This window comes from Paralichthys olivaceus, chromosome 16, assembly GCF_024713975.1.
Source record: "Paralichthys olivaceus isolate ysfri-2021 chromosome 16, ASM2471397v2, whole genome shotgun sequence".
Classification (NCBI taxonomy): Eukaryota; Metazoa; Chordata; class Actinopteri; order Pleuronectiformes; family Paralichthyidae; genus Paralichthys; species Paralichthys olivaceus.
Genome location: NC_091108.1, coordinates 22,221,126 through 22,248,415, shown reverse-complemented (window position 1 = coordinate 22,248,415; position 27,290 = coordinate 22,221,126). Strand labels below are relative to the sequence as shown.

The following is a 27,290-nucleotide window of genomic DNA, read 5'->3' as shown; positions in this document are numbered from 1 at the left end:
CCTCACTATCTTGGTATATTAACCAGTTCACCAAGTATGAATAAAAAAAACCTTCTCCACTGGTCAAAAAACTCAATATCACCCACTGACATCTGGCTTTTGTCTGCAACAGGGATGGAGAGTTTTTTCTCTCCACAGTCACCAAAGTGCTTGGTGTGTTCCAGTGTCTCTAGGTCTCTGCCTTTTAATGTTAAGTGAGCTAATGTATATTTGATTTGGTGCTTTACAAACAAATTTGAATTAATGAAAAGTAGGTAACAAGACTGGGGCAATCTGAGTTAGGGGCATTTGTGTTTGGGTTTGTCGATACAAGATACACTGAATTTGTTTCAGCTTAAATACACAATGATAACCTCTGGCAGCTTGTTATATTTTTTTGTGTTAAACATCACTGACAACAGAAAGATTTCACATGTTTTATTGGTTTCACATTTCTTTGATTTGTGAAAGAAAAAATAACTGAATAATGATTCTGAATCACATAACGCTACAAGTGTAGTAGAAAACTAATAAAGAGAGGAGATGAGTTCTGATCTGATGTGGTATTATAGGACACTAGACCCTGCTTAAGAGAGAACTTTAAGAGAGCTAAAAGGAAAAGATATATTGGCAGAAGGTTAAAAAAAAACAAAAAGCATGTTTTGAGAAAACTGTGTAAGGTTAGCTGGAGTGGCAGATTGTGATAAAAAAAAAACATAGGTTAAGTTTTGGGGATGAAGTTGTGATGGAATTGTGGGTCCAGATAGGCCAATCAAAAGCATTGGACAAATAGCACAAATGCAGAGGTTATGCTTAAACATCATTACATGACAAGAAGGGTACTTACTGATTCATCAGAGCAATATGTACTTTAATTTTAGTCAATTATTACTACAATACACTCAAAGCTCAATAATGTTCTCCTACAAAAGGGAAAGAGACAGAACTGATGGGGGACCAGCTTACTGTGTTGGAAGAACAACTAAACGCACACTAAATAGGTCCTGATGCCTGGGATGTTTGCATGGTTTGGTATCTTTGTTTGTAACGTCTATAGCAGAGTATCGTCACTGTAGAAATGATGATGAGGACTGTGAGGAGGATGAATACACCAACCCACGCTCCAACAGTCAGCCCTGCAGGATCAATGAAAGTTACAGTTAGACAAAGGATTGTGGCTCATTGTCATCACTCTAAACCCTGAGTATGGTTTCTAACCACTACTGTCTTCACAGAGCAATACTTCCATGGGCAGGTTCCTGTGCTATCCCTCACCCAATATGGAAGAAAAAGGACAAGATAAAAACAATTTAAACAAAGTAAAAAAACAAGTCAAAGTGTCATATGTGTTTGCTATAATCATAGCTTTTATTGTTTATTTTCTTGTCAAATAACTAAACAAGTTATTGTCCATGCCACATACAAATCAATTCTGAAATCTTACTGAAAAACAGTAAAGGGGTTCATTACATTCAGTTTTGTACAGAGGGCAGCATAGATCTGTGTAATCTTTGTTTGTGTGATTAGATTTCCTAATATGTACAAAAAGAATTGTGTAATCAGATTTGAAAATGTGTAAAGAAAATATTTTCAAATATGTATTCAGATTGGAAAGTGTAATTATATCTGTAAATGTGTAGACAAATCTGTAAACTCAAACATGGAAATTAATAGCTGAAAGTATTTTAAAGCTGAAAATACAGACAAGTCATCAGTTTCTGCTCAAGAGGCCTCTCAGTTGTCATGTTTTTTACATGTGACTTTAGCTACACTTCTGTGGTAGATCTGCAGTGACCTGCAAATATACACCTTTAACTGTAGTAGTTTGTATTGAAATGTTATAAAGTCAAGTGCAAAGTAGACCTGGGACGATAACAAATTTTGCTGGACGATATATATACACAAATTATTGCCGATAAACAATATTATTGTCAACATGATAATATATCATGATGACACCCTTTCAAAGACAATACACTTTTATTTCTCAGTGTTTTTCAGCTTTTGCGATGTAGCGAACTTCACTCTCAATGAGCGCACACCATTCTGCGCTGTTCCGTTCATATTGACTTTGCCGACCGAACGCCTCAGTGAGTGGTGACTGTCGGGACGAAGGCTCTGCATCTCGAGCTGCCCTTTGTTTCCCAGCTGGTTAAACTGGGTCGGGTGGTGATGCTTCAGGTGGGCATGCAACTTTGTTGTGTTGCCTTTTTTTGTTGCCACCACTTTTGAACTGGCTCGCCCGTGTTGACGGGCTCACCTTGCTCATTCGGTTTGAAGCCGAAACATTCCCACACCGGGGCTGTGGCATTTGACTTTGCAATCATCTTTCCTCCTCGCGTTGCTCCGCACGACGCTCACTCGCTGCACTCTGTGCGTGTAGCATGTGTGGCTAATGCTAGCGGCCCCGCCTCCCCCCACAGAGACAAAGAGGCTGGATGACTGACAAGAGGGTTCACTCCGTTCATTCCGCAACCAACGCCCCCAGCTGCTGAGACCGAGCACAGAGTGAACCCTCTTGTCATCCAGCCTGCTTGGAGGCGAGAGACGAGGAAAACAAACACGCATGCACATCAGTGGCTGCTGGCCCATAGGGGGCGCTGGGGCTCAGCCCCACCAACTGTTGAGGGGAAATTTGTATTTATTTATTTATTTTTTTTAAATCAATGTCAGTTTTACTTAATAGTGTGTGCCTACATGCAATTTAAATCATTCAAACAACATTTCCACCAACTGACACTCATTAAACAGTGAATTTCCACTGACAGACAGTCTATCATTCTCTCATGGGGCGATCTGCAAAGTGCCCCTGACCTGCAGCTAAACAGCCAATCCGGTTATGGTTGCTAGGGAGAAATTATGAATAATTGGCCAATCAACGTCGACAAATTTAACGCCGGTGGGGCGCTGGAAATTTAGCCCGAACTGCTACGTAAAATGCGTGAAGGTTTAGGATTGTTAAAGCTACATGAGGAGCCAGCGATAGTTTTTTTTCGTAGTGCGACTCCCAGACTCCGCCCTACGTTACGGGGGGGGAAATACACTCGACGACGAGGAGAGAGATGATGGTGATGGCGGCGACAACCGGAGTTCAAGAGCAGCTTCCACCAAATGTGGTGAAATCATTATTAATGTACCCTTTTGCGAGACGGACGGCGGAGGAAAAACTTCTCGTTAAGGAGCTGGGATCCGACAAGCCTGAAATGAACATTTCCCAGCAAATCAAGGTGAAAGACAAATGTTATAAACAGAGTTTTTGTCGGAGCTGGTTCAACCGTAAGAGGTGGCTGGCAGGTTGTGGAGCAGCCAATGCACTTTTCTGTTTCCCCTGTATCCTCTTCAGAAATGACAAATGTGACTCGACTTGGACAAAGACTGGACTAACTGACTTAATGCACCTCTCCGAACGGATCAAGAAGCATGATAGATCCAAAGTTCACATGGAAAACTGCATAAAGCTAGCTGTGTTCGGAAAGATTAGCATAGCAGTGCAGCTAGATGATGGGCACCGCATTGCTGTAAGAAGGCACAATGAAGAGGTAGATAGAAACCAGAATATTTTATCTAAGATCATCGATTGTGTTAAATTTTGTGGTGCTTTTGAATTAGCAATGCGGGGACATGATGAAAGGGATTCCTCAGACAACGCCAGAATAATCAGAGGTTTAGTGGACTTAATGGCATCCATTGATCGGGACTTGAGGGAGCACCTTGAAAATGCGACCGTATTTAAAGGCACCTCGAAGACAGTTCAGAACGAGCTCCTGGACTGTATGCTGACAGTTCTAAGAGAACAGATCGTGGATGAAGTAAAGACAGCTGAGTTTTTAGCTATCCAAGCTGATGAAACTACCGACATTTCCACACACTGTCAGCTAGTCCTGGTACTAAGATACATAGATGGACGCAACAATATACAGGAGCGGTTCTATGAATTCATCAAGCTGCCCAACAGCTGTGCGGATTCAATAGCCGGTGCCTTATTGGAGAGCCTGCACAGCATCCTTCCTGAAGGACAAGAAAAAAAGTTGATAGCCCAGGCATATGATGGTGCAGCGGTAATGAGGGGTGCCACTGGAGGAGTGCAGCGAAAGATACAGGACATCTATGCAAACGCTCACTACATTCACTGTTATGCCCATCAGTTAAACCTGGTCATGCAGCAGGCAACCTCCCACATCCCTCAGATCAGTCACTTTTTTACCGACATGGGGGGATTTGCCTCTTTTTTCTCAAAATCGAGCAAGAGAACTGCAATGCTCGATGAGATGGTGGCGCACCGACTTCCAAGTGCATCGTCAACACGTTGGAACTTCAACAGTCGCGCAGTCAACACAGTCTATGAGCACAAGAATGATCTGGTGAAGTGTTTTGAGAAAATCCGGAACAGTGAAGCATTTGATGGCCATACGAAGAGAGAGGCTGGAGGCTATGTGAGAGTGCTGGAAGATGAAGCTTTCTGTTTTTTCCTAGCCTTGTTCCATAAGATCATGCCACATGTAGACATGCTGTATAATCAGCTCCAGAAGAGAAACATTATGCTGTCTACATCGCAGGAATCACCCAGGCATTCATTAACCGCATGCAGGCTATCAGGTATGTTAAATGCATTATTATGTAGCCTAGCCTAATTGTTAATTTTCTGCATAAATTATATGTAGCCTTAAATGCTTATGTCATCTGATTCAAATAATTAATTTATCTGTGAAGTTTAGATTAAATATAATTGCCAGTAATTACAACAACAACCTTGGGTTTGGTTGATATATCCCTAACCAGTTTTCACAACTGACTCATAAAACTTATGTATTGGTTCCTAATCTGACTGAGGATGAGGAGTACAGGGGACCTGTTCAGGAGCTACCCACAAAAAAACGGAGAACATTGGGAGAAGACACACAGCACCATTTGGCACTGGAGGTAAGCACTTGCTTACACACACACACAGGAACAGAGACACAGAGAGGAACAGAGACACACAAAGGAACAGAGACATTATAAAATAAAATCTAATGAAGATGCTCGCCACTTGATATAGTAGTCCAGACTCAAATGTATATTGTCATTTGACGATATCTATGAATAAGTACAGTTAATCATTTTGGTTTATTACACAATATAGGCTAGCTATTCAGAACATTGATTGTAGTGAGACATGTGAAGACCTGTGTATATGTATATTATCGCATAGGTATGTGACACCATCATGAGCCATTCCAAGGAGAGGTTTTCTTTCACCAAGCACCTCATCAGCGCCACACTCTTGCAAGGAGACTTGTTCCAACAGCACAGCAGAAAGTTCCCAGATTCAGCACTGGAAACCACAGTGGAAGCCTATCCCTCATTAGACAAGGCCAGACTTAAAACAGAACTGTCCCTGATCTACGAGAATGAGGAGTTCCGGAGTTGCAAAGGTGCACTGGCTCTCTATCAGGTTTTGATGGAAAACAACCTTGGAGAAACATTCACTGAAACTGTAAGTCTTCTCAACATCATCATCACAACACCAATGACAACATCAGAGTCTGAGAGGTGCTTCTCTACCTCAAAGAGGATGAAAATGACAAAAGACATTCCTGATTTCAACACCAGGGTTATTGAAAAATTTGCCTCTCAAAAACAAAGACGAGCGAAATTCTTGCATCAATAAAACCTGGAGAGAGAGAGAGGAACAGACACAGAGAGGAACAGAGACACACAGAGGAACAGACACAGAGAGGAACAGAGAGGAACAGAGAGGAACAGAGACAGAGGAACAGAGAGGAACAGAGACAGAGAGGAACAGAGACAGAGAGAGGAACAGAGACACAGAGAGGAACACAGAGGAACAGAGACAGAGAGGAACAGAGACAGAGAGAGGAATACAGACAGAGAGAGGAACACAGAGGAACAGAGACAGAGAGAGGAACAGAGACACAGAGAGGAACACAGAGGAACAGAGACACAGAGAGGAACAGAGACAGAGAGAGGAACAGAGACACAGGGATGAACACAGAGGAACAGAGACACAGAGAGGAACAGAGACACAGAGAGGAACAGAGACACAGAGAGGAACAGAGACAGAGAGAGGAACAGAGAGGAACACAGAGGAGCAGAGACACAGAGAGGAGCAGAGACACAGAGAGGAGCAGAGACACAGAAAGGAACAGAGACACAGAGTGTCTTTTAAGTTTATTTTCAATGGGCAATGGGCAATATGTAATAATATTATTGTATTATGTAATTGTAATATAGTTGTGGAGAATGCTTTGTTTCTTCTCTCAAGCTGTGACATGCAATGACAAATGTATGGCACTGATGCTGTTTTCTCAAAGCAAATGTTGCATTGTTTTCTTGATTAGAGATGGTGTTAAAATCATTTGTTTATGTTTAATTTTTGAAAATAACTTGGTTCTAAATTCTTTGTATATGTTACATTTTAATAGGAAAAGTTCTGTTTCATTCTCTCTTCTCAACTCACACTCACCTTAGACACTCACTCACTCATTCACTCACTTACTGTTGATTTGTATAGATTCAGCTGAAATCATACCCTTCTTGTGAATTTATCCCTTGATTGTATTGTATAGTATTTGATAGCATAAAGTCTAATAGAGCTGTAAAGTGTTACTTTTTCTGTGAAACTGGAAACTGAAATTAAATTATTATTGTGGAACTGTAGTCATTTTCCATTTTCATTTGAATGCTTATGCTAGATTAGGCAGGGAAATCTGTTGGCACACCAGCCCCACCAAGATTTTTTTTCACCAGCCGCCACTGATGCACATGGCGATATATCGAGGCCGGCAAAATTATCGAGTTCATTTTAATTTATCGTGTGATTTATTGATTTATTGATTATCGGCCCAGGCTTAGTGCAGTGGCACAGGATGGTCGCACGAGCAAGTAAAAAAATGTTTATTCATAAATATAAGGGCATATTGTGATGTGCAGATGACACAAATGAGCCATAATAGTGCAAATTGTATGACTAGAGCGACAAGAGAAAAAAAACTGCAATATTTATATTGTAAAGTCAGACAGCAGTGGGAATGAAGGCCCTACAGAAGTTATCCTTCTTGCACTGAGGATGGAGCAGTCTACTGCTGAAAGAGCCCCAATGGAGTCATGTAGGGGGTGAGAGGTGTTGTCCATGATGGAATTCAGCTTTACTGGCATCCTCCTCTCACCCACCTCCTCACTGGAATCCAGAGGGCAGTCCAAGACCAAGCTGGCTCCCCTAACCAGTTAATTTAGTCTTTTCTGTCCCTCTTGAACAAAGTAACCACGAGCAACCTCTAATCTTGTCAAAAGGCAAAACCTCATCCCACAAAGCAAATAGGGATGAATCAGGCCATTGGGGCAGCGTCCTAGTGGAGTAAACATCATTTATTAAGTCGCTCTTATCCTAATCAGCAGCTCTACAAGAACCCAGGTCTTCTCTCCACTCATCTAGATTGTTCAGTCACCTCAGTGCTACACACTCTCAGCGAATCTACATGTCTTCTCTTGATATACAATATGTCTACTCAGATGCTCTACAATAATTACTCAATGCATTTACCTTTCATCATGAAACAAACTATTTACTCTAACCAATGCTGTAATTACTTTTATTTTTCTGTTGTTATCCATTAAACGTGGCATCTATTGCACTTCTGTCTATCCTGGTAGAGGGATCCCTCACATGTGGCTCTCTGTGAGGGTTCTACATTATTTTCCCCTGTTAAAAAATGTTTTCTTCTTGTTTGATTGATTGATTGACCCTTGTCGCACATAGCTGTGGACTTTCTAACTGTTCTGCCAACTTCACATGGTAACACCACCATATTAACCATAGTTAACCAGTTTTCCAAGGAAAGCTGTCCATTTTTTCCCTCTCCCTAAGTTGCCCTCAGCCACAGAGACTGTGGGTCTGCTAACCCTCCATGTTTTTCAGCTGCATGGAATCCCATCGGACATTGTATCTATATATGTCCACAGTTTCATCACCAAGTATGGAAGACTTTTTGTCAGGCCCTGGGGGCTACAGCTAGGCTCTCTTCTGGATGTCACCCACATACCAATGGCCAGACGGAGCAGGCAAACCAGGACCTCGAGACAGCTCTTCGTTGCGTCTCTTTTGCGTCATTTTTGTATGCTTTCAGTGAACCCATCTAATGCTATTTTTCTTATGTGCCTCAGGATGCTAGAGCCAACCTGCCTGCCTTTTCTCCAGCTTACAGGATCATCTGCTCAGTCTCCAGTCACCAGCTTGTTACCTGCCTGCCTCAGTGCTTCACCATTTTTTCACTCAAAAACCCACAGCTACACTCTTCGATAAAAAACACAAATCAGCAAGAGGAAAAGTTATTTGGACGGTCTAGATGAGCCCAGGCCATGTCTCTTTTATTTGCTACCCAAGATCTATAAGCCTCCTGAGACGTGGACCGTCCCCTCTGTTCTGCTCAGCTGACCTAAATTTACAGACTGCAACTCAGAATACATAGATCATTTTCATTAACCTACCCAGTTATTTCAAGAATAGATACGCATTTGTAAATACAATAAATAACATACAGGTACCCAGCCACACTCCTTTTTGCCATAGATATCGACTCCTTATATAGCATATCAAAACACCACTTGCAGCCTCACAGCACACTTTCAAAAAATACCCAACCCATCCAGACTAGACAGAACAAATGAATGGTTGGTATTTATATAGCGCTTTTTCTAGTCTTGATGAACACTCAAAGTGCTGTCATCACTATAAACATTATCTCCAGTTTTTTGCAAACTAACACTAAAACCACTCATCTACTTCAGGTACCTGGACGACATCTTTGGCCTATGGGACAGGATGGAAGGGGTGTTCCTCTCATTCATATACACACTCACCCACCACCTCAAAATATAATTGAAACCTAAACAACAACACACAGTGGAATTCCTGGACACACAGGTCTTTTTCTGCAGTTTTTTACTTAACCTAAACCAATCCTAATTCTAACCCTAAAGCCAAGTCTTAACCCTGAAACAGCCCATTAGAAGTGGGTCAAAAATGTCCTCAATTTCCCAAAATGTCTCACCATGATCATAGGCTCAAAATGGTCCTCACACAGATATTTGTACAAATCTGCACAAAAGCAGACAAATCTGTATGTAGTGAGTTTTCAGTTAGTTGGGAATTTTACCAAAATCAACACTGCTAAACCCTTTAACTTTGCTAACTACTGATATGGTGATTTCCGTTACTGTTAATTATTTATCAAAGTTACATATTCATAGTTTTTATGAGACTGAAGGGTGGTGCCTCGATGTAACTTTACTACCAATTCAAGTTATTATTTTAAATTTGATATTGCATGTTTTCTGTGAACATATGGATGCCCAATGGCACAACAATAGTATAGTATAGTGTTTTGTGGTATAATTTGTGTTGTGTATTCATTTAGTATAGTATAGTAAATGTGTGTGTAGTGTATACGGAGTGTGTGCACCTTGCGTATCAATCGCTTTTCTCTTCATACAGAACTGTTCGCTCCAGGCTCCCTGCTGGGTGGTTCTGGGTCTTGAGGGGATATAAGCCGCTATCATGAAGCAGTAACTCTGTCCTGCATCCAGCTCTGATAGCACCGCCATACTCGAGTCAGATATGAAGTCTCTCTATCAGGAAAGAATGGAAACTATCACTCACATCTCATTTACATTCAGTTAGCTTAGAATTTCAGCACTTTTTTCAATCTAAGTATAAAGTATATATGTGAGAACACATATGTACATGAATTTCAAATACATTCCTGAAAGTAATTTGAGCAGCAGCTGGTTAGCTTAGTTTATAATAAAAGCTCTGCCCAAAGTCAACGCCATCCACCTACCAGCACCTCTGCACCTTATTGATTTTTAAGTGTAAAAACAACATTTCACCTACTGAAGTGGGATTGTTTCTTGGCTAGGAGGCCTCCAGCACATAATATTATATCCATCTATATTATATATAAAGAGAGATATGTGGGCATAATCTCAATACTTTACCTTGCGTGTGCTTCCAGACTTGTAGTAGCTGACCTTATACTTGAGGTCATTTTTGAAAATATCTCTGATGGTAAGCTGCTTCCCATTCTCATGGATACTGGTCAGAATATCTGTGATGTTGACAGTTACTGTCCTCTCATCGACAGCCTCCACAGTGAATTTCACACTACTGATATTACCTGAGGAGAGGGGAAATAAGCAATGATGATCAGGCTACTGTAGAGCATATTCAGATTGGTTGAAAGTGTCTGTGGTTTTGTGTTTATAAAGGATCACAGTATTCTCTTTGTTGAAATGAGCTCCATACCAAGTAGCTGCAGCAGTAACTTACCGCTCACATATTGATCAATCGTGTCAACAGTCTTGTCATGTTATTTACATATTGAAATTAAGGTCTGAGCACTGACCAATGTTTTGTAAATTATTATTAGGGCCCAAGCACAGTGAGAGGTTCCCTGAATTAGATGCATTTCATAGGGAATAAACACAATATTTTGCACACATGTAGCTTGATGAATATTTGAATATTTTATGGTTAGTGGTTATATGACTGATGTGTGGCAGAAGATTAAGAAAATTAAGATGGATCTTATCAAGTTTAGCGTTTGCCTGTTTAATGTCATGTTTTTGTACCCTTACCTTAATCAGTAGTAGAAGAGTTAAAAGAGGGATTTCTGATATTGTTACTTCTCTGCAGCTCAGGACTATCTTAGTTTTGTTCTCCCCTTTAACTCTCTTCATTTACAGCACATTACTCCAAATACTTATTATTTGGAGATGTGGAATCCATATCCAACACTTGATGATCCATTCTGAGTACAGAATCCAAAGATCATAAAGGTTCTGAATAGTGTTGCTCAGTGTTAACAACAGTGGCATGTGTATCACCCACTGGTGTACACAAATGTGCAAGTGTGCTTTAATGCAGCTTTATTTAAATATTGGTACTGGAACTTGTTTGGTACAAATGGAAAATATATTCTCATTTATGCAAATTGAAGCACATATTTGCTTGTGTTGTGAAAATATTTGGTATTTTCATTATTAGTTGAATTTATTCTAGTCATTTTATTCTAGTCTACATAATGTGAAGTATTCTTAAATATCAAAAATAATTTATAAATGCCTCTGATGAAGAATCATCAATTCTGAGTTTTACAAAGATTAATACAGCTGGTGGAATATTCTTGTATGTTGCACAGAGCTTGCTTTTATCTCTCTAGGTCAAAGGGAAGACATGTGCACTGTGAGTAATTTCCGAATATCTCCAGAATGTTCCAGTTACTGAAAATTACTCAATAAAGTGTCTCAATATTTAGTGTCTCAGTGTTTGCTCATCAATTGACTCATCTAGATGTCACACACATTTAACATTCATTTTACAACTGAAATGAGTCAAAAATGAAACCATGGTAAAACAGCTCATCCCAACACGTGTGCACCTATTACTGCAGGGAGGACCCTCTGACTGTCTTCATCTGTTACTGATAAAAATATACAATACTGCTATACCTACATTACTGTGTTGCCCCTATGGGGTTTCTAAATCACCAACAAAACTCAAAGAATTGACACATTGAGTGTGTGTGTGTGTGTGTGTGTGTGTGTGTGTGTGTGTGTGTGTGTGTGTGTGTGTGTGTGTGTGTGTGTGTGTGTACATGTAATACCTACTTTCCCTATAAGGGTTGAAGGTTGGGGAAGTAGTTTGAGGGAACACATCTGGGTCAGCATCATAGTCCATGGTTTCAGGTACGGTTAGGATTTTAGCTGTATAAGTCCTGCCAGGAATAAACACACACACACACACACACACACACACATATATATATATATATACACAGTATATATACAGACGTATTCATTGTTACTGCTGGAGCCTGCCTTTATCAGAATGGATGAAATAACCTTTACACACAAGGGACTGATAGAACATGAGCTTATGTCAACACAAGATCTCTTATTGCTGCTACACCCCATTTCAAGACTTCAACTGGCTTCTATTGTGAAGCAGTCACAGAAACACCATATTTGCTCCTGACGGTATGGCTGACATTACCAAATGTGTCAATGGTAATTGGTAGTTGAGTTGTGAAGTCGCTTAAGTATAAGAAATAGGGGTAAGCAGGCTTGAGTAGCTTAGATAGAGCGCAAAATACGAGCTTTGCCAAATGAATGCATAGGAGATGTTTAAGTTGATGTACTGGAGTAAAACAGGGCTTGACTTTGTGACCTGCCTGAACCAATGCTATGTTTAATTTCAGTCAGGACCACTTTCATCAAAATGTATTTTATTTCAATAATTACAATAAGGCATATTTGGATGTATGGTTCTGTTCTAACCCTAACCCCTGGAAAGCCTTAATGTGGGAAAGCACAATATAGTAGGCAGGAAGAGTAGGCATGCTAAAGCAGCTTAAATAGAGTGTATAATATGTGCTTTGCCAATTAAATGCAAAGGAGGGGCTCAGCTGAGCCATTAACTGATGTGGGCTGGCATAGAGATCTACTGCTGTCAGGTGATATAGTGGAGGCTGAGCTTGACTTTGTGGCCTCCCTGAACAAATGTTATGCTCAATTAAACAAGTGAGAATTGATTAATAAGAATAACGTTTGACCCAGTTTTCAGTTCGAAATTTCACACCAAAAATGACTAATGCCTAGGCCATACTTGATGCTCTTCTCGAGTCAGGATCTCACCTAAGTAAAAACAGTGTTTCTCTTGACTGAATCCAAAACTCTATAAAGGGTTTTATTGTGAGATACTTGCTGGACTGAAAGATGTATGGCCTCATACTATCGAGAAAATACAGTAGTCATACCAGATAACCTCACATAGCAGCTCTGCAGCAGGAACACTCCCCGTATGAACAAAAGATTTGTGCAAGAGGCACCAGATCAGCGACACAGACACTACATGCTAGACGGGGCCTCGGGGTAAGACAGAGTTTTATTAAGAACATTGTCAGAGTGTGACTGTTTCTCTCTCAGGCCAATTCAAACACATTCTGCAAACAGTGCATGTTTTATACCTGCAGGAGAGACTATTGTATTGCTCTACTTTCTGTTCCCCAGAAGAAAAATATATTTCAACTCCAGCGAGTTCAAAACTCAGCTGCTTGTTAGTTGACTCAGACAGAAAGCTAGAAGGCATTACACCAATGTTAAAGTCTATTCACAGACCCTTGTCTACTTATACTTACCTGGCAGGGGAGACACCATGATCAAGAAGGTGGTTCACCCAGGGCAAGGCCCAGCCATTGCACTTCAGTTGTGCTGATCCCTTCGAATTCCCCAGATTTGGGAATCTCGACTACATAATTTCTGGTAGTGGGGGACTGCGTCCATGCTCTCCCCTGATTTTTGGGAGGCAGTAGCACAGTCCATAGCGACTTGGCTTGTGAACCGGAGGGTGGCCGGTTCAAGTCCAGCATGGACGGAAGTTGGATGTGTCAAGTTCACCTCTTGGGCACTGCCCAGCAAGGCACCGAACCCCCCAATCGCTCCTCGGGCACCTTCATGGCTGCCCACTGTTCCGTGTGTGGTCAATGTGTGGATTGTGTTCCGTGTGTTCCGTGGTGCTCCGTTCACACGGATGGGTTAAATACAGAGGTCAAATTTCACCATGTTTGCATGTTGCATGCTGTGTGTGGGACCAAAAATAGGAATCTTAAACTTGATATTTTGATTGGTTTGTAAGACTTTTAATTGTCTTACCATTAATTATATTATTAACTTACTTAATAACCTGCTCTGAATTGTTTTCACTAAAATAACTTACTTTTTTATCTCTGGTTTTACTTACACCTGTATTAGTATTTTACGATTGTACAGTATCTTTATCCTTTTCACATCTCTTTTAGTATTTTATTATATCAGTTTTATCATTTTATTTCTCTCTACCTGCCTTTGGTGTTTCCTCATTTTAAATTTGAGATATAGTGTTTTCTCACACATAAACAATGCAGCAGGAGATTCTCCCCTCAGATGCATTCACAACAGCAACAAATCCTCTGGACAATTCGGGTGGGCGGTGGAGCAGTAGGCAGAGGTAAGACTTATTGTAAACATTTTGCTGCAGAGATTCATTTTTGCCTCTAATGGTAATGTGAGTGTGGAGGTGAAGGGGCGGAGAGAGCACCTTCACCTGCACCACAGAGGATCAATCAGCACAGGTGAGAGCTGTTAGCTGATTGATCCTCAGACTTTAAAAGGAGGCAGCAGAGCTGCCTCGGGAGAAGGCTCCGAGAACACTCGGGAGAACGCACTAGACTCGGGAGAAGGACACTCGAGAGACACGGGGGAAGAGACTGAAGCTGAAGGTCCAGCAAATAGGGCTGGACCATTTAAGTTCCACGATTTGTAAGTTTCAGTTGATATTAATAAAAAGATGTTTCTGAACCCGCAATGGTTGAACTGGTCTGTCTCTGGCTGTCGTGAGGGGAACCCCGTGGCGTGGTCGAACGCCACAGTGAGAAATGTCATCGACCAACCCCCCCACTCACTCACAGTGAATCCTGAGGATCTCCTGTGCATATTTTATATTAGGGGGTCAGCCAGAGAAAGACCACGGGAACTCAGACATTTGCTTTCACACATACTGTACACCTTCGGAAGATCTCTGGAGTTTAGTGCATGTCTGACAGCAGCAAAGTTACAATAAATCAAAAGTCAGGGCATCATTATCATGCTGGTTAGAGAGAAACATAATCAAAAAAATTAAAATATAAAAATTAGTAATATTATACAAGGCCCAACATATTCCTTGTTCCTACCTGTGAGGAGGTAGGAGGTTCATTGTCAAATCACATTCAATCTCTGATACTTCGGTGCAGTCACGACAATCCTTCCACTCAGTGTCACTCTCCCTGAAAGTTACATGACAAAATTGTATACTTTTTGTTATTCAATCTTTCTTTGATAAATGTTTGTTATCATTAAACTTTTTTCATGGCCACAAGGGATGAGCAGAATTTTCATTTTGTATTTCACATAATCCACTCCGTACAAGGCAAACAAAAAACAAGGGAGGAATCTTTAACCTGACTAGACCTTCATTGGTCTGCATTTCAAAACCATTTTTTTGTTACTGAAATGCTGTGCTTGAAACAACATTTTTATCTTTTTTATTGAGATTATCTGTCCACACAGTTGCATATCCCATATGTAATGGAACTGAAGACCTTGGTCAGTTGGTGTGGATATCTCTTTAAGACACACCACTTGTAGTATAAATTCTGGTCATTATACCAGGTCATTATACCATGTCATATATGAATGTCACTATGTACCTTTAAATCTGCACTACAAACAAAGATATGATTGAAACATGATTTGCTAATGATTACAATAAGTTTAAGAAAGAAATTACGAATCAAACCATATACTCTGTGTGTGACAAACAGTATGAGGTGTATGTATAACTTGTGTGAAGAAATATTAATATTTTTAAAAAAGGCAGTCTGACAAAATTGAAACATAATGATGTCAAAAGTAAGCACAATATTTTTTAAAAAAATAGTAAGCTAATTAAACAAAAGCTAATGGTGTCAAGAATAATCAAAGCTGTTTAAAAGTAAAAGAGACATGCCGGGGCATGTCTGAGGAAAACAGAAAACTTCCAGTGTAAAATCCCAACATGTCCAGTGGAAATTTCCAGGGCTAACCAAATTGACCAATGACCTGCTGACAGGTGTGGCCACGAAATAATGATAAACCAATGAAATGCCAACAGGTGTGGCCTCTAAAGGGTTTATAAGAAAGCACCACACTGGGTTCCGCCTGGGACATAATTCACACTTGGTCTTACACACACTATCATAACCTTGCATATACACCACTATACTCATACACACACACTTTTATACTCCTTTTACATGTATGTATGAGAGTGTATAGTTGTGTATGTGGGAGAGTATAGTAGTGTGTGTGAAAGAGTATAGCAGTGTTTGTGAGAGAGTATAGTTGTTTATGCAAGACAGTATAGTAGTGTGTGCGAGAGAGTATAGTAGTGTATGCGAGAGAGTATGCAAGAGAGTATAGTAGTGTGTGTGAGAGAGTTTGAATGAAACGGAAGTGAGTTTGATTTCTCAGTTCCTGATTGGCTGACAGAAGAAGTGGTTCTTGGCGCTCCAAAGCTCAGCTGTCTGTGGTAGCACAAATCGATAATGGACAGAGAGAGGTTAACCGAAGCATTGGGACTGCTGAACAACATTTTAGGAAATAATCAATCGAATCAAGTCCAACAGAGCATTGCAAGTGAGATGCAGACATTATTCAGGGGTGGAAGAACTGCAAATCCAAATAAGAAGAAAACCTGACATCTTTTTGTTCCCTGACATCTTCTTGTCCAACAAGGTTGTTTCTGCTGCTTGATTTAAATGTTCCTTGTTACTCTGAGTTGGTGCTAGCTTTACTTTCAAAGCAGCTAGCCCACTAGACAATGATAATTCAAAATGACCCCTTTAGCCAATGAGGAAGTGAGAATTTAAACTGTCTTCCTGTTTGATCAAACCAACTTCCATACACTTCCATACACTACTATACTCTCTCACATACACTATTATACTCTCTCACACACACTACTATACTGTCTCGCATAAACAACTATACTCTCTCACACACACTACTATACTCTCTCACATACACAACTATGTGCAAGGTTATGATAGTGTGTGTAAGACCAAGTATGAATTATGTCCCAGGCGGCCCCTCATACTTATCCAGCTTCTTGCAGTCTTTAGTTTTGAAATCAGCTCCTCCTCAAAGTTTTCTGAAATATCATTCATTCAGTCAATGACTGTTCTCACCATGTCTACTGCAGCAGCCAGGACAGTTCTTCTAGGCTCTCCTTCTGACCCCTTAGCACCTCCCTCATGTACCATCATGAACAGGTTAAATGTGAACAGCTGCAGGGAGTGATTCACTTCCCTTATGATGCCTTCCCTCACAGCTACCTTTGGCTTCAGTCCTTTCTTTTGCTGGGCCTTCTTTCATGAGAAAAGCATCCAGTTCTTGTGTTTGGCTGCTGAATCATGGATCTTTAAGGTAGAAAGTGTGACTTTGGTAATAAAAGACTGGAATAAAATTCAGCAAATTTATTTAGCGATCCCCAAAAATCTTCCGTGACACATTTGGGGGTCCCAACTCTCTGGGAATTAATGGTTGAGAGCACTCTGGTGGCAGGGACATCTCAATTGAACACCTATCCTCTCAAGGGGTATCTTGCACCCGGTACACTCCCATACATATGGGCCCAATCACATTTCACCCCTTCTCCCTACCCCTTGTTTTCAAGGGTTATCTTGCCCCTTCAAATGGAGTCACCAGCGGTAGTGGTTGAAATCTTCTCCTACGTATTGGGACAGCCTTTCAAGAAGCTATTACATCATCAGCGATATGAAATTATGTGAAAATATGGGATTAAATGGGGAAAAAAAGATCACCATCATGCTAACCCTGGCGTTAAATCCATATTAATGGCGAAGTGCTACATTTGTGGGTCTCTCTCCCAGCTTAGTCAAAAAAAATTCAAGTGCTCACAGACTTTCATTCCTTGCGCTATGTGGATTCCTCAAACAACCATGGGGATCCTTTCTGGACTCTCCCAGGTAAATCAATTGAGTAATGGACCTACTTTCCTTAAACAATCAAATGACAGTTGGCTCGTAAGGCCTAAAAACACACCCCAGCCAGACCCCTTACACTCAGAGGTACTACTTTCTGCAGTCTGGCAAATACTAAAACATAGCCACAGCATCTCAGTATCACTCAGTATTCCTGTGCAAGCTACTAACAATATTCTCAAAATACAAACGATTTTTAGTTCACCAGAACCCACCTACAGGGATGCTGAAATCACCCTGCTAAAACAGTCTCAAGCAGAAAGCTTCCTGATTAGAGCCCCCTTCTCTCAACAGTAAGCTCAGATCACTTGCCCCTGAACTAGATGAACTTGCAGGCTGTGTGAGAATTGGTGGATGGCCTTTAGTGTTAGATCCTTCACATCCACCCATTAAACTGCTCATTAAAGACTTGAGCAAACTCTCAATTCTGGGTTGGAATGTGTTTTCTCTGAGATCCAGAGACATTACTAGTTTCTTTGTGGGAGGCAAGCAGTAAAACACCAGCAATCATCCTGTCCTGCCTGCGATTGGTGGTGAGCAAAGCTTAAAATCCCCATCATAGCGGGCTTTCCACCTGTCTGTCTTCAGCTACTAAGCCCTCTATTCCACTCTACGGGTATAGACTGATTCGGCCCCCTCATAGACAAAATTGGGAGGCATTCAGAGAAACACTGGGGGTTAATATTCAAATGTGTTACAACCCAGGTGGGGCATCTAGAACTTATTAACTCTTTGGTTTCTGATGCATCCTCTCTTGCTCTTAGGATGTTTATTTCCCACCAAGGAAATCCTATGGAGTTACATTAAGACAAGGGGACCAATTTTCATGGTGCGAAGAGAGCTTAAGACTCTTATGACACGGCATTATCAATATAGTGCAACAATGTATTACTATTACATACAAAAAAGATTCAAAAGAAAATAGCAGTTCATCCCTACAGTTTCTCTGCTATGTACAACTAAAGCAACGAACTACTACAAACTATTCACAAATGCAATTTCAAAGTACAAGGAGATTTACAATAAAATGGGTTGGAGAATGGGGACAGAACTGGGATGCTGCTGCCAAGTTTCTGTCACTAGAGAGCTGGAGAAATTTAAATGGCAGGATGTTGAGGATCAGGATGAGCCGACCACCGGCCACACTTCTCCAAGTCGACCTAAATGCGGACCCAAAGATCCTCACAGCCAACAAGTGCTCACTCGCACACACAAAACACACTCACACAAAACACAGGACTAGAGAAACTATATACACCATAACTTACGCTCCAGAGTCCATGGGGTGGCACCACTGGTTTCAAAGCCAAATGATAGCAGATGAGATTTGGTCAAAGTAAATTTGTGACTTCTTTCCCAGTTTAGAGTAAGTATGTAAGGAGCCAATGGATAAAACAACAGATCACCTCAAAGAAAACCAAATGGTACTGGTTATGGATCCTCAACTTGCCCAATCGGGCCCAGTGGCCTATTGGGAAGATTACAAAGACTTATCTTGGTCCGGATGGATGACATCTTTAAATTTAGGAAATGACCTACACCAGACCATTTGCTCATCTCATCCCATCCTGTGGGGGTGTCTGAATTCTCTTGAGCCGTCTAAATGGCATCTCCTGGTGGACACAAACAGTATTCTCACACCAAGACAGCAAACTCTGCACAGTTGCATTTCAGCAATATATAAGGCCTTCATACACCTATGTAGACCATTTGACCCACTGCCATCAAAACTCCCTGCCATGCATTGATACAATTTAAGAATGTTATGTTTATCATTATACATGTGCAATATATTTGATTAATGTGCAAATTTGAGTTACTTATGAGGCTTCATTTTATTTTAGTATTTAATGTTGTTTAGGTGAATGGTGTTTGTTCATTATTATGAATTATGATTGTTCGGTGCTGCAGAAACCATGGCTCCGAAAAATACATTTCAAACTGCAATTCCGATGTCATCATCCCGTAGGCAGTTAGCCCTAACCTGAACCTAACCTTAATAAAGTTTTAATATTAATATTGAGTGCAGAGATTACTTCTCCAGAACAAGGCCATATTAAAGCAACTGCAATCAATGTTGACCAGTTAAGTAATTTAAACCTAAGCCTTTTAAACCTGTAAATATGCAATGGGGAGACGAGTCTTAAAGAGATATCCAGGTCAACTGTCGGAGTGGATCAGTCCCAGTACAGGAAATGTCTTTTCACTCAAAGATCAAGGGTTACACTGTAACCAAACAATAAAGAATAAACAGAAAAGAGTTTGCCTTCAGAAATGTTCTAATGGAGCATGTGAAATGTTCTCATTCTAATAGCTAGATGCATGAGCTACAGACTTTAGATAAGTTATCATTGGTAAATTCAACAAAGAACACTGCGCTGTTTTCAATCTGTACTTTAAAAACAGTTATTATTCAATAATTACAATATTCATTTTCCAGATTTTGTGTGTGTGTTCCTGCAATTGGAATGCAATTCTCAGGAAGCAGAGAGAACCAAGCAGTTGTCTTAGAAAGTGGAAAAAAAAGAATTATGTTGTCATTTCTGTTTTCTGTATTTTATTTAATAACTGAAACCTTTTTAAAGATTTTGCTCATCCCTTATTGACCATAAAAATGGAAAACATTCTGAGAGAAAAAGGTTGAATGACCAAAACATACATAGTTAGGGTGCTGAAGTAAGAATACAACAAAACAGGCCATTATTTGTTTTTTCAATGTAGATAAACATCAAGTGGAACAAAGTGGTCAAATTGTTTCATCGTTAGGGGGACATAATTTCCCAGAAATAAAATTAAACCGTCAAAACAAAAGTTAAAAAAAGTGAAATGTCCACAATATAATGCCACTGAACAAAAATGTAATAGGAAGCTTATTTCTGAGTTAAAGGTTCAGTGTGTAAAATGTAGGGATATCTAGTGGTGAAGTTTTATGTTGCATCCCCCCCCCCGCCCAACTATTCCTAGAAATTAGGTAATAACACACTTTAAAACATCCCTAGGATTGTTTTATATTCAATTTCTGCCACTAGATCCCTTTCCCCTGTCTTACACACTGAACCTTTTCATTTGAAAATGCTGTTTTATAATGAAAACATATTAATGATATAGCATAAGCAGACTAAGGACTACCATAGCCACTTCTTTAGCAAAGAGCCAAAGAAATACTCAAGGCTGTGACTCAAGGGAACACCCTGCAGTGTGCCTCGTGTAGCCATGCATATTCTGCTGATAACATTAATTGTATATATTCTTTACATTTTTACTGTAGTAAATTATAAATGGTTGACTCTCCCTCACACATACTCAAATACTGATAGCAGCAAGCTACCAAGCAAGATATAGTGTCTTTAAAGCAACTATAATCTATGTTTTTTCCTTGAAAACGTAAAAGTAAACATTAATGCAAGGAAAATGTAACCAATTTAAATACTTCAGAGCTGTGTATTATTCTATAAAGATAGACTTCAGTGTTTCATATTTAGTTTTCTCAAATGTATGAAAAACTCAAGTAAAGCATTACCCTTAACCTTTGTCTAAGATTCTGGTCAAATTTGAAGCTCTGAAATGTACCAAATGGTCTGTGTGTGTGTGTGTTTGTACTTACCCAGTGTATTGGACATTGTACAGGTTTTTGTGGTGAGATTCTTTAGCAGTCCACATCAGGACAGTTTTAAAGTCCAGAGACAACCAGTGAACATTCTCAACTTTAGACCCAAAGTTCTGCTCTGTGAATGAAATATTTACATTACAGCACATTACTTTCAACTCTTCAACTACGAGGCAATACTCCTACCTGGTTTAGATTTTTCAGTGAGTGAGTGTAATGTCAACAAACTTGGTACATCTGTTGGAGAAAAACTTTGACACCCACTACCCACCCTCTTCTTCCTCATAAACAGACCAAACGTAAAGTCAACTGTGAGCCAAAATAGTGAGGCTATTACAATAAAGTGTACCTGTATCTGTGTATGTGTCTGCCATCTGTGATGCACTTAAGTCTGATTTTCCATATATAATATTGAAATGCTGGGTTGGCAATGACCCAAGGTGATAGGTATAAAATGTGATGCATTCAACTCCATTAAGATCCCTACTTTATAAACTTTATTAATGTATAACCTATTATTTGAGCATAATTCACATTTCCAATACAAACCTACATTGAACATGGCATTTTTAGCATGAGTTTTTGTTTTTCATAAACAATGCAACTGTGTATACATATCCAAACAACACCAAACATGAAAATTATGTTTTCAGGCATCTTCCATGAACGATAGTTGTCCTCTGTCCATTCTCTATCAACGGGGCTCAGTTGTGAGATCATTAGTGAGGTCTGAGGACATTCCATTCACCTCTAATATATTTTAGGTGAAGGCAGATATCTCACATGTAAGTATTTCATAATGAAAAAGGCTCACAGCATAGTTGTGTATCACCTGACACAGGCCTACCTCTGTCTGAAAAGATATAACATAATCATCAATCAACATGCTCTATCTATCTTATCTATCTTTCCATCTCTTCATCTATCTATCACATAGTTTTACCTGCAGTGTTGACGATCCAAGCTGAAAGACAAACTCCCAGAAAAAGGATAGTTTTCAGAGATGCCATGTCAGTACAACCCAAATCTGTTCTCCTTCAGTCCTTGATTGTGCTCAAACAATCTCACCCCAGGACAAGCAGCTGTAGATCAAATATTCCACAAGCATGAGGCGGCTCAGAGTACATGTGTTTTTTGTTAAGAGTGTGGGAGCAGCAGATGGGGGAACGGGGGGACTGTTTAGGGAACCGCCTTGTTCTGCCTGCTGATCCTCCCACATGCCTATCGGATAATGGGGTGTTGAACAACAACAACACCAGTTTTAAGTCATTATGACTAATAGTGTGAATGTCCATTTGTGGACAACTACACCTCTTTAAGGGTTGGACAGTGTCACTCTGTGACAAGACGAATGCTCAAACCTACAGAAACATGAGTAATTACTTCTCAATAGTTAAACACACCCTGACAAGAACCAAGTGGTTGATTCCTCATTGGTGGGAGGGAGATACTCAGAAGTATGCTGCAGAAGTAGCTTTCTCATAACTGCAGCTCTTTTCAACCTGGTTTCTGGCAACTTTTATCATGAAGAAGTTCTGAAAAGCCTCTAGAAAGACATAGTTCGATCTGATGATCAAAGTCAGCTATTTAGCCAATCAAGAGCCATAGCAATATATCTTTTGTCAGGAATGTTTGCTATGGAATGTTTACCACCCATAGCAACTTTTTTCAGTGGTAATAATAATAATAATAATAATTCTTTAAAGCTTGCTTTGCTACATAATTTCATGAAGATTTAAATTAGTAGTGTTTTTTTGTGAAAATTACAATGAAGCCATTTGTGTTGTAGAAGCTATCAGTCTTTCCCTACATAAAGTTAATAGTAATCTATTTTTGAAGCTCATTATCATATCCATAAAAATATTAACTGGTCCAAAATGTTCAAGTTCAATAAATATATATAATGCAACTCCGTAAAAATAGTTGTTTTCAGGGAACACATTCTTCCTTCCCTCTGCTCTTCATCTATTATCCCATGGGGCAGGAGAGCATGGAACGATGCCAAGGAATGTGGGACTGAAGTAAATGAAATACCAAAGCATTGTGTATTTTGGATTCTTATGGGAAAAACTGATGCCTGTTCTTTCAATCTGTTTAAGTATCCAAGTCAACTAGAGCGCCTCAGTAAACATGTGGGATCTATTTAGACAAAATTTGCAGAGTTGAGCAAGCGACTGTGTGAGAACACTGCAGCGATGTGTCATCTGGGCAAAGCTCCCCGTAGCTGTTGAAGACTATCTGACTGTTTGCTCTGACTTTGCCTCCATACACATACATACTCAAACAAAGAAACACAGCACAGGTGGTATAAGACAGTATGTTTATATCACTCATAATCTGCCCTAAATGCCTACATGTTTGTATATGCAGTTTATCAAATATTCTAGAAGATACAAGGCTGATCACTTTTTAACAACGTAACATTAATAGGCTACAACAGTAAACAAGCAGTACACTGTACACGCTGTTCATATTAAACATGTTGGGAAGATTCAATGTCATTATTTTATTAGTGCAACTTCTTCATAAAGCGGGAATCATGAAATATTAGATACATGTTTATATTAAAGCATGCCATTTAGGAAATTATTATGTAGATGGAATAAATCTTGAATAAATTGAATGAGAGTTTGAATATATGAGTTAAAGTTTGAATATATGAGTGAAAGTTTGAATATATGGAATGAAAGTTTAAATAGATTGAATGAAAGTTTGAGACTTTGCTGGCCACATTTTTCTAGTTGTTCTTCCAGCCCTTTGTAGTTCTCGACCTCCTCATGTTCCTTTTCCTAATGTAACTGTCTGCTGGGATGGCCACATCTTTCACTACTGCCCTCTTCTGTTCTTTGTCCACACCACTATGCCCAGTTGGTTAGCCAGCAGCTGTTTGTTATTCTGGAATCTGAAGTCTCACAGGATCTTTTCTGTGTTGTTCTCAGCCACTTTCTGTGGTACATACACACAGATGTCCCTGTACTCCCAGCCATATTATGCTTCTCATTGTATGATGTCCCAGCCTGCATTTTAAACCCTGCTACTATGTGCTGGACTGTTTCAGGGGCATCTTTGCATAGCCCGCACCTTTGGTCTTGTCTAACATGGGAACCTGGCATCTTTGGATCTTGTGCTGAGGGCCTGTTCCTTTGCTGCCATGATTAGTGCCCCTGTGCTGACTGACAGACCAGCCTTTTCCAACCACTGGTAGGACTGGCAAAGGCTGGTCCTTCCATGATGATGATGGTTTCATTATTTTTGGGTTTCTGCTGTCTGACGTTTTAACAGTATTAACCCTTTCGCTGAGACTGCTTGTATCGCAGCTTTCCAGTAGTCCCATACACTCAGCCATGTGCATGTATGTCTTATTCCAGTCACCCAATTCTCATCAGTTCTCCAACACTGGACGCAACTGTTGATGGGGTAAGATTATCTCAAGGGACTTAACATAGTAAGGTCAAGACCATACAAAATTACAAGGAAACCCAAACATTGAGCAAGCACTTTGGTGACTGGGGAGAGAAAAATCTCACTAATTAATTAAAGAAACCTCTAGCAGAACCAGACTCATGGGCAGTCATCTGCTTGAGCGCTTGGGGGATCAGAGGAAAATGGGGAAGAGAGGAGAAGTGGGTGGAAAAGAGGGGAGTGAAGTTAGAGCGGGGATAAGAGAGGAAAGAGACCAGGAACATTGTGTAATTGTCATATTTAAGCTCTGTCAGACTGTTATAACGACAATAATAAGAGGGATATCTATAGATGTTTTTATAAATAATATCAGCACTGATTAATAATAATTGTCACATCTAGCCCCGGTGTTTAGGTGATGTTTTATTTATTTTTATTATGCAGTATTTGTCATCCTGTTTTACTTTGTATAATCACATTCTGTCTCATTATCATCCCTCCCTTAAGAGTATTTAGTCTCTGGGGTTCCTCTGTCCGTTGCCAGTTCACCTAGTGCTTTGGATACCTCTGCTTGTGTAACTTACCTACTGTGTACCAAACTTGTTGGACTGATTACATTTCTTTTATCTGATTTCCTGTGTGAGACGTCATGCACTTGAGTCCCTAGTTTGTGCCTCACTGATAATATTAAGAACTAGACTTGAAACTAGACAGGCCACCAAGGCCAATATACTATCATTTTGAGTGGGGGGAAAAATTACATTATATTAGGAATTATGTCTTAATGAACTCCTATGAACATGGAGACCTCTCTTGATTTTCCCACCCTAACAAAATTTTCGAAATAAATTTGATTAAACAATTTCTATTTGAGATCTAACATCAATTTAGAATTTTATTCCCAATTTCGTTTTTTGTAAATTTTGTATTACTTAAAACTTGAAGGCCTTAGTTTTGTTTTGCTGTGCAACTATAATGTTGAAAAAAGAAAAAAAATGAATTATGTAAAAATGAATTACTATAACTCTTATTTTGGTCTTGTAAAATGGCAAATGGTCTGTATTTTATATATGCATTTAGAGTACAGTGCCTCCAGAACATTCCAATGTTGTGTTTTTAGTTTGAACCTACTATTTGAAAAATCTAATCCACAAATCTGAATTTTCTAATTATAAACTCTTCTTTTTAATTTTTGTAAATGAAGTCAAACTCAATTGACTGTTGAACTCAATTCAATACTAAAATACAAAAACAAAAAAGCTCTGAAAACACTGAATTTATGTACCCTCTATAATATTTTCACCGATTAAGTTCTGCTCATTGTGATTACCTGGCATTATTTATGTTTCATGTATTGTAATGTTATGCTTGATAATTGTTAATGTTGTTGTTAATAAAGCAACATTAACAACAACAAAAAGTATACATTCTAACAACAGCCGGTTTGCAGAAGTTCTCATTAAAGAAGACAGAGGCATGAAAGGCTGTGTGACCGAAAGTGGAGGAAGCAAGGAAGGCAGGACTGAAGACTGTGTTCTGAGGCTGCTATGCCTTCATTAATGGAAAGAGAGTCACACTGTAGAGATAGATGGTCCTACAAACAAGTGAGGTTTTGCCACCATTAAAAAAAGAATACAAAAAATAAAATAATAAAACCAATACTTTTGATTGTTTAACAGATCAAATATTAAATTTTCTCCTTTTGTGTTCTGCGTACCACATTTCAGTAAAAGATGTATCTCTTATTTCTGTTAATGCGAGTGGTCTAAAATAAGAAAATGCTTTTTTATTATGTAAAGTTATAATTTCTAATATTGTTTTTCAGCAAGAAAATCTTTTGAAAATTGAAGACGCTGTGTTTTGGTCAAAACAATGGGGAGAGGAAGTTTATTACAGTCATAACACTTTAGGATCAACAGGGGTCGCCATCCTACTGAAGAACTGTCAAGGGCGTTTTGTGTCCCATGTATCAGATATTCATGGTCATTGCTTGATTCTTATACTGACCCTTGATGATTTGAGATTCATATTAATCATATCTATGGATACAACGACAAACAGGAAAACAAAAAATATTGGAACAAATTACATGTACTGCCCTTGCAGCCCAAATCTTTAGCAAAGCTAGACAGCCAGATGACATCCAAATCTTCCAATAAACACACAAGGCTTGACTTTTCTTGTTATTTACTGGGTTTGATTTGTGTTGCAAAACTGAAACATTACAGAGAAAAGAAAAGAAGAACATAGTTAAGTTCATATAAAACAAGATCCCATTTGCATTACAGGTAAGTACTATACACATACTGTCACTACAAAATATAAATGTCCTTTTCTGTATAAAAACAGCCTAATGGTCAAAAACTGCAGTCACAATGGATTAGCAAAAAGAGCTAGCTGCTATGCTAATATTGTGCTAATTTCTAACAGAGCAATGCTGCTGACCAGCTCAATCAGAAAGTTATCATAAGATTGCTTATACACACTACTTACAGACATATAGTCTCCAAGGCAGAAGCGTAGCAGAAAACATTTCAGGAACACCATGAATTATTGCTGTTCATTCTCTGAGCTTAACTTGAAAAGGTACGGAGCTAACTGAAGGAACAGAGAAGATGCGCACTGGGATAGAGCGGAGAGAGCGATCACTCTGATGCTATTTCTGAAGACTAAAAAGAATAAAG

The 27,290-nt window shown here is 39.5% G+C and overlaps 1 protein-coding gene and 1 non-coding gene across 3 annotated transcripts; one reads left to right on the top strand and one right to left on the bottom strand.

Moving 5' to 3' along the window:
• Window positions 1–402: 402 nt before the first annotated feature.
• Window positions 403–27,213, bottom strand: LOC109641737 (tissue factor). 2 transcript variants are annotated; one of them, XM_069510994.1, is made up of 7 exons: window positions 27,100–27,213; window positions 21,202–21,322; window positions 14,748–14,840; window positions 11,647–11,753; window positions 9,976–10,154; window positions 9,441–9,606; window positions 403–1,115 (listed from the first exon to the last, which is right to left on the bottom strand). In XM_069510994.1, exons 2-7 carry the CDS (start codon window positions 21,255–21,257, stop codon window positions 973–975), a joined length of 744 nt encoding a protein of 247 aa, XP_069367095.1. In that variant the 5' UTR covers window positions 21,258–21,322; window positions 27,100–27,213; the 3' UTR covers window positions 403–972. The 2 variants fall into 2 exon arrangements, with proteins under 2 accessions (XP_069367095.1, XP_019961836.2); XM_020106277.2 differs by lacking the exon at window positions 27,100–27,213 and adding an exon at window positions 22,148–22,410.
• LOC138405195 (U1 spliceosomal RNA) lies at window positions 13,168–13,331 on the top strand. The gene has a single exon (XR_011238879.1). It is a non-coding gene; the product is annotated as a U1 spliceosomal RNA (small nuclear RNA).
• Window positions 27,214–27,290: the final 77 nt, after the last annotated feature.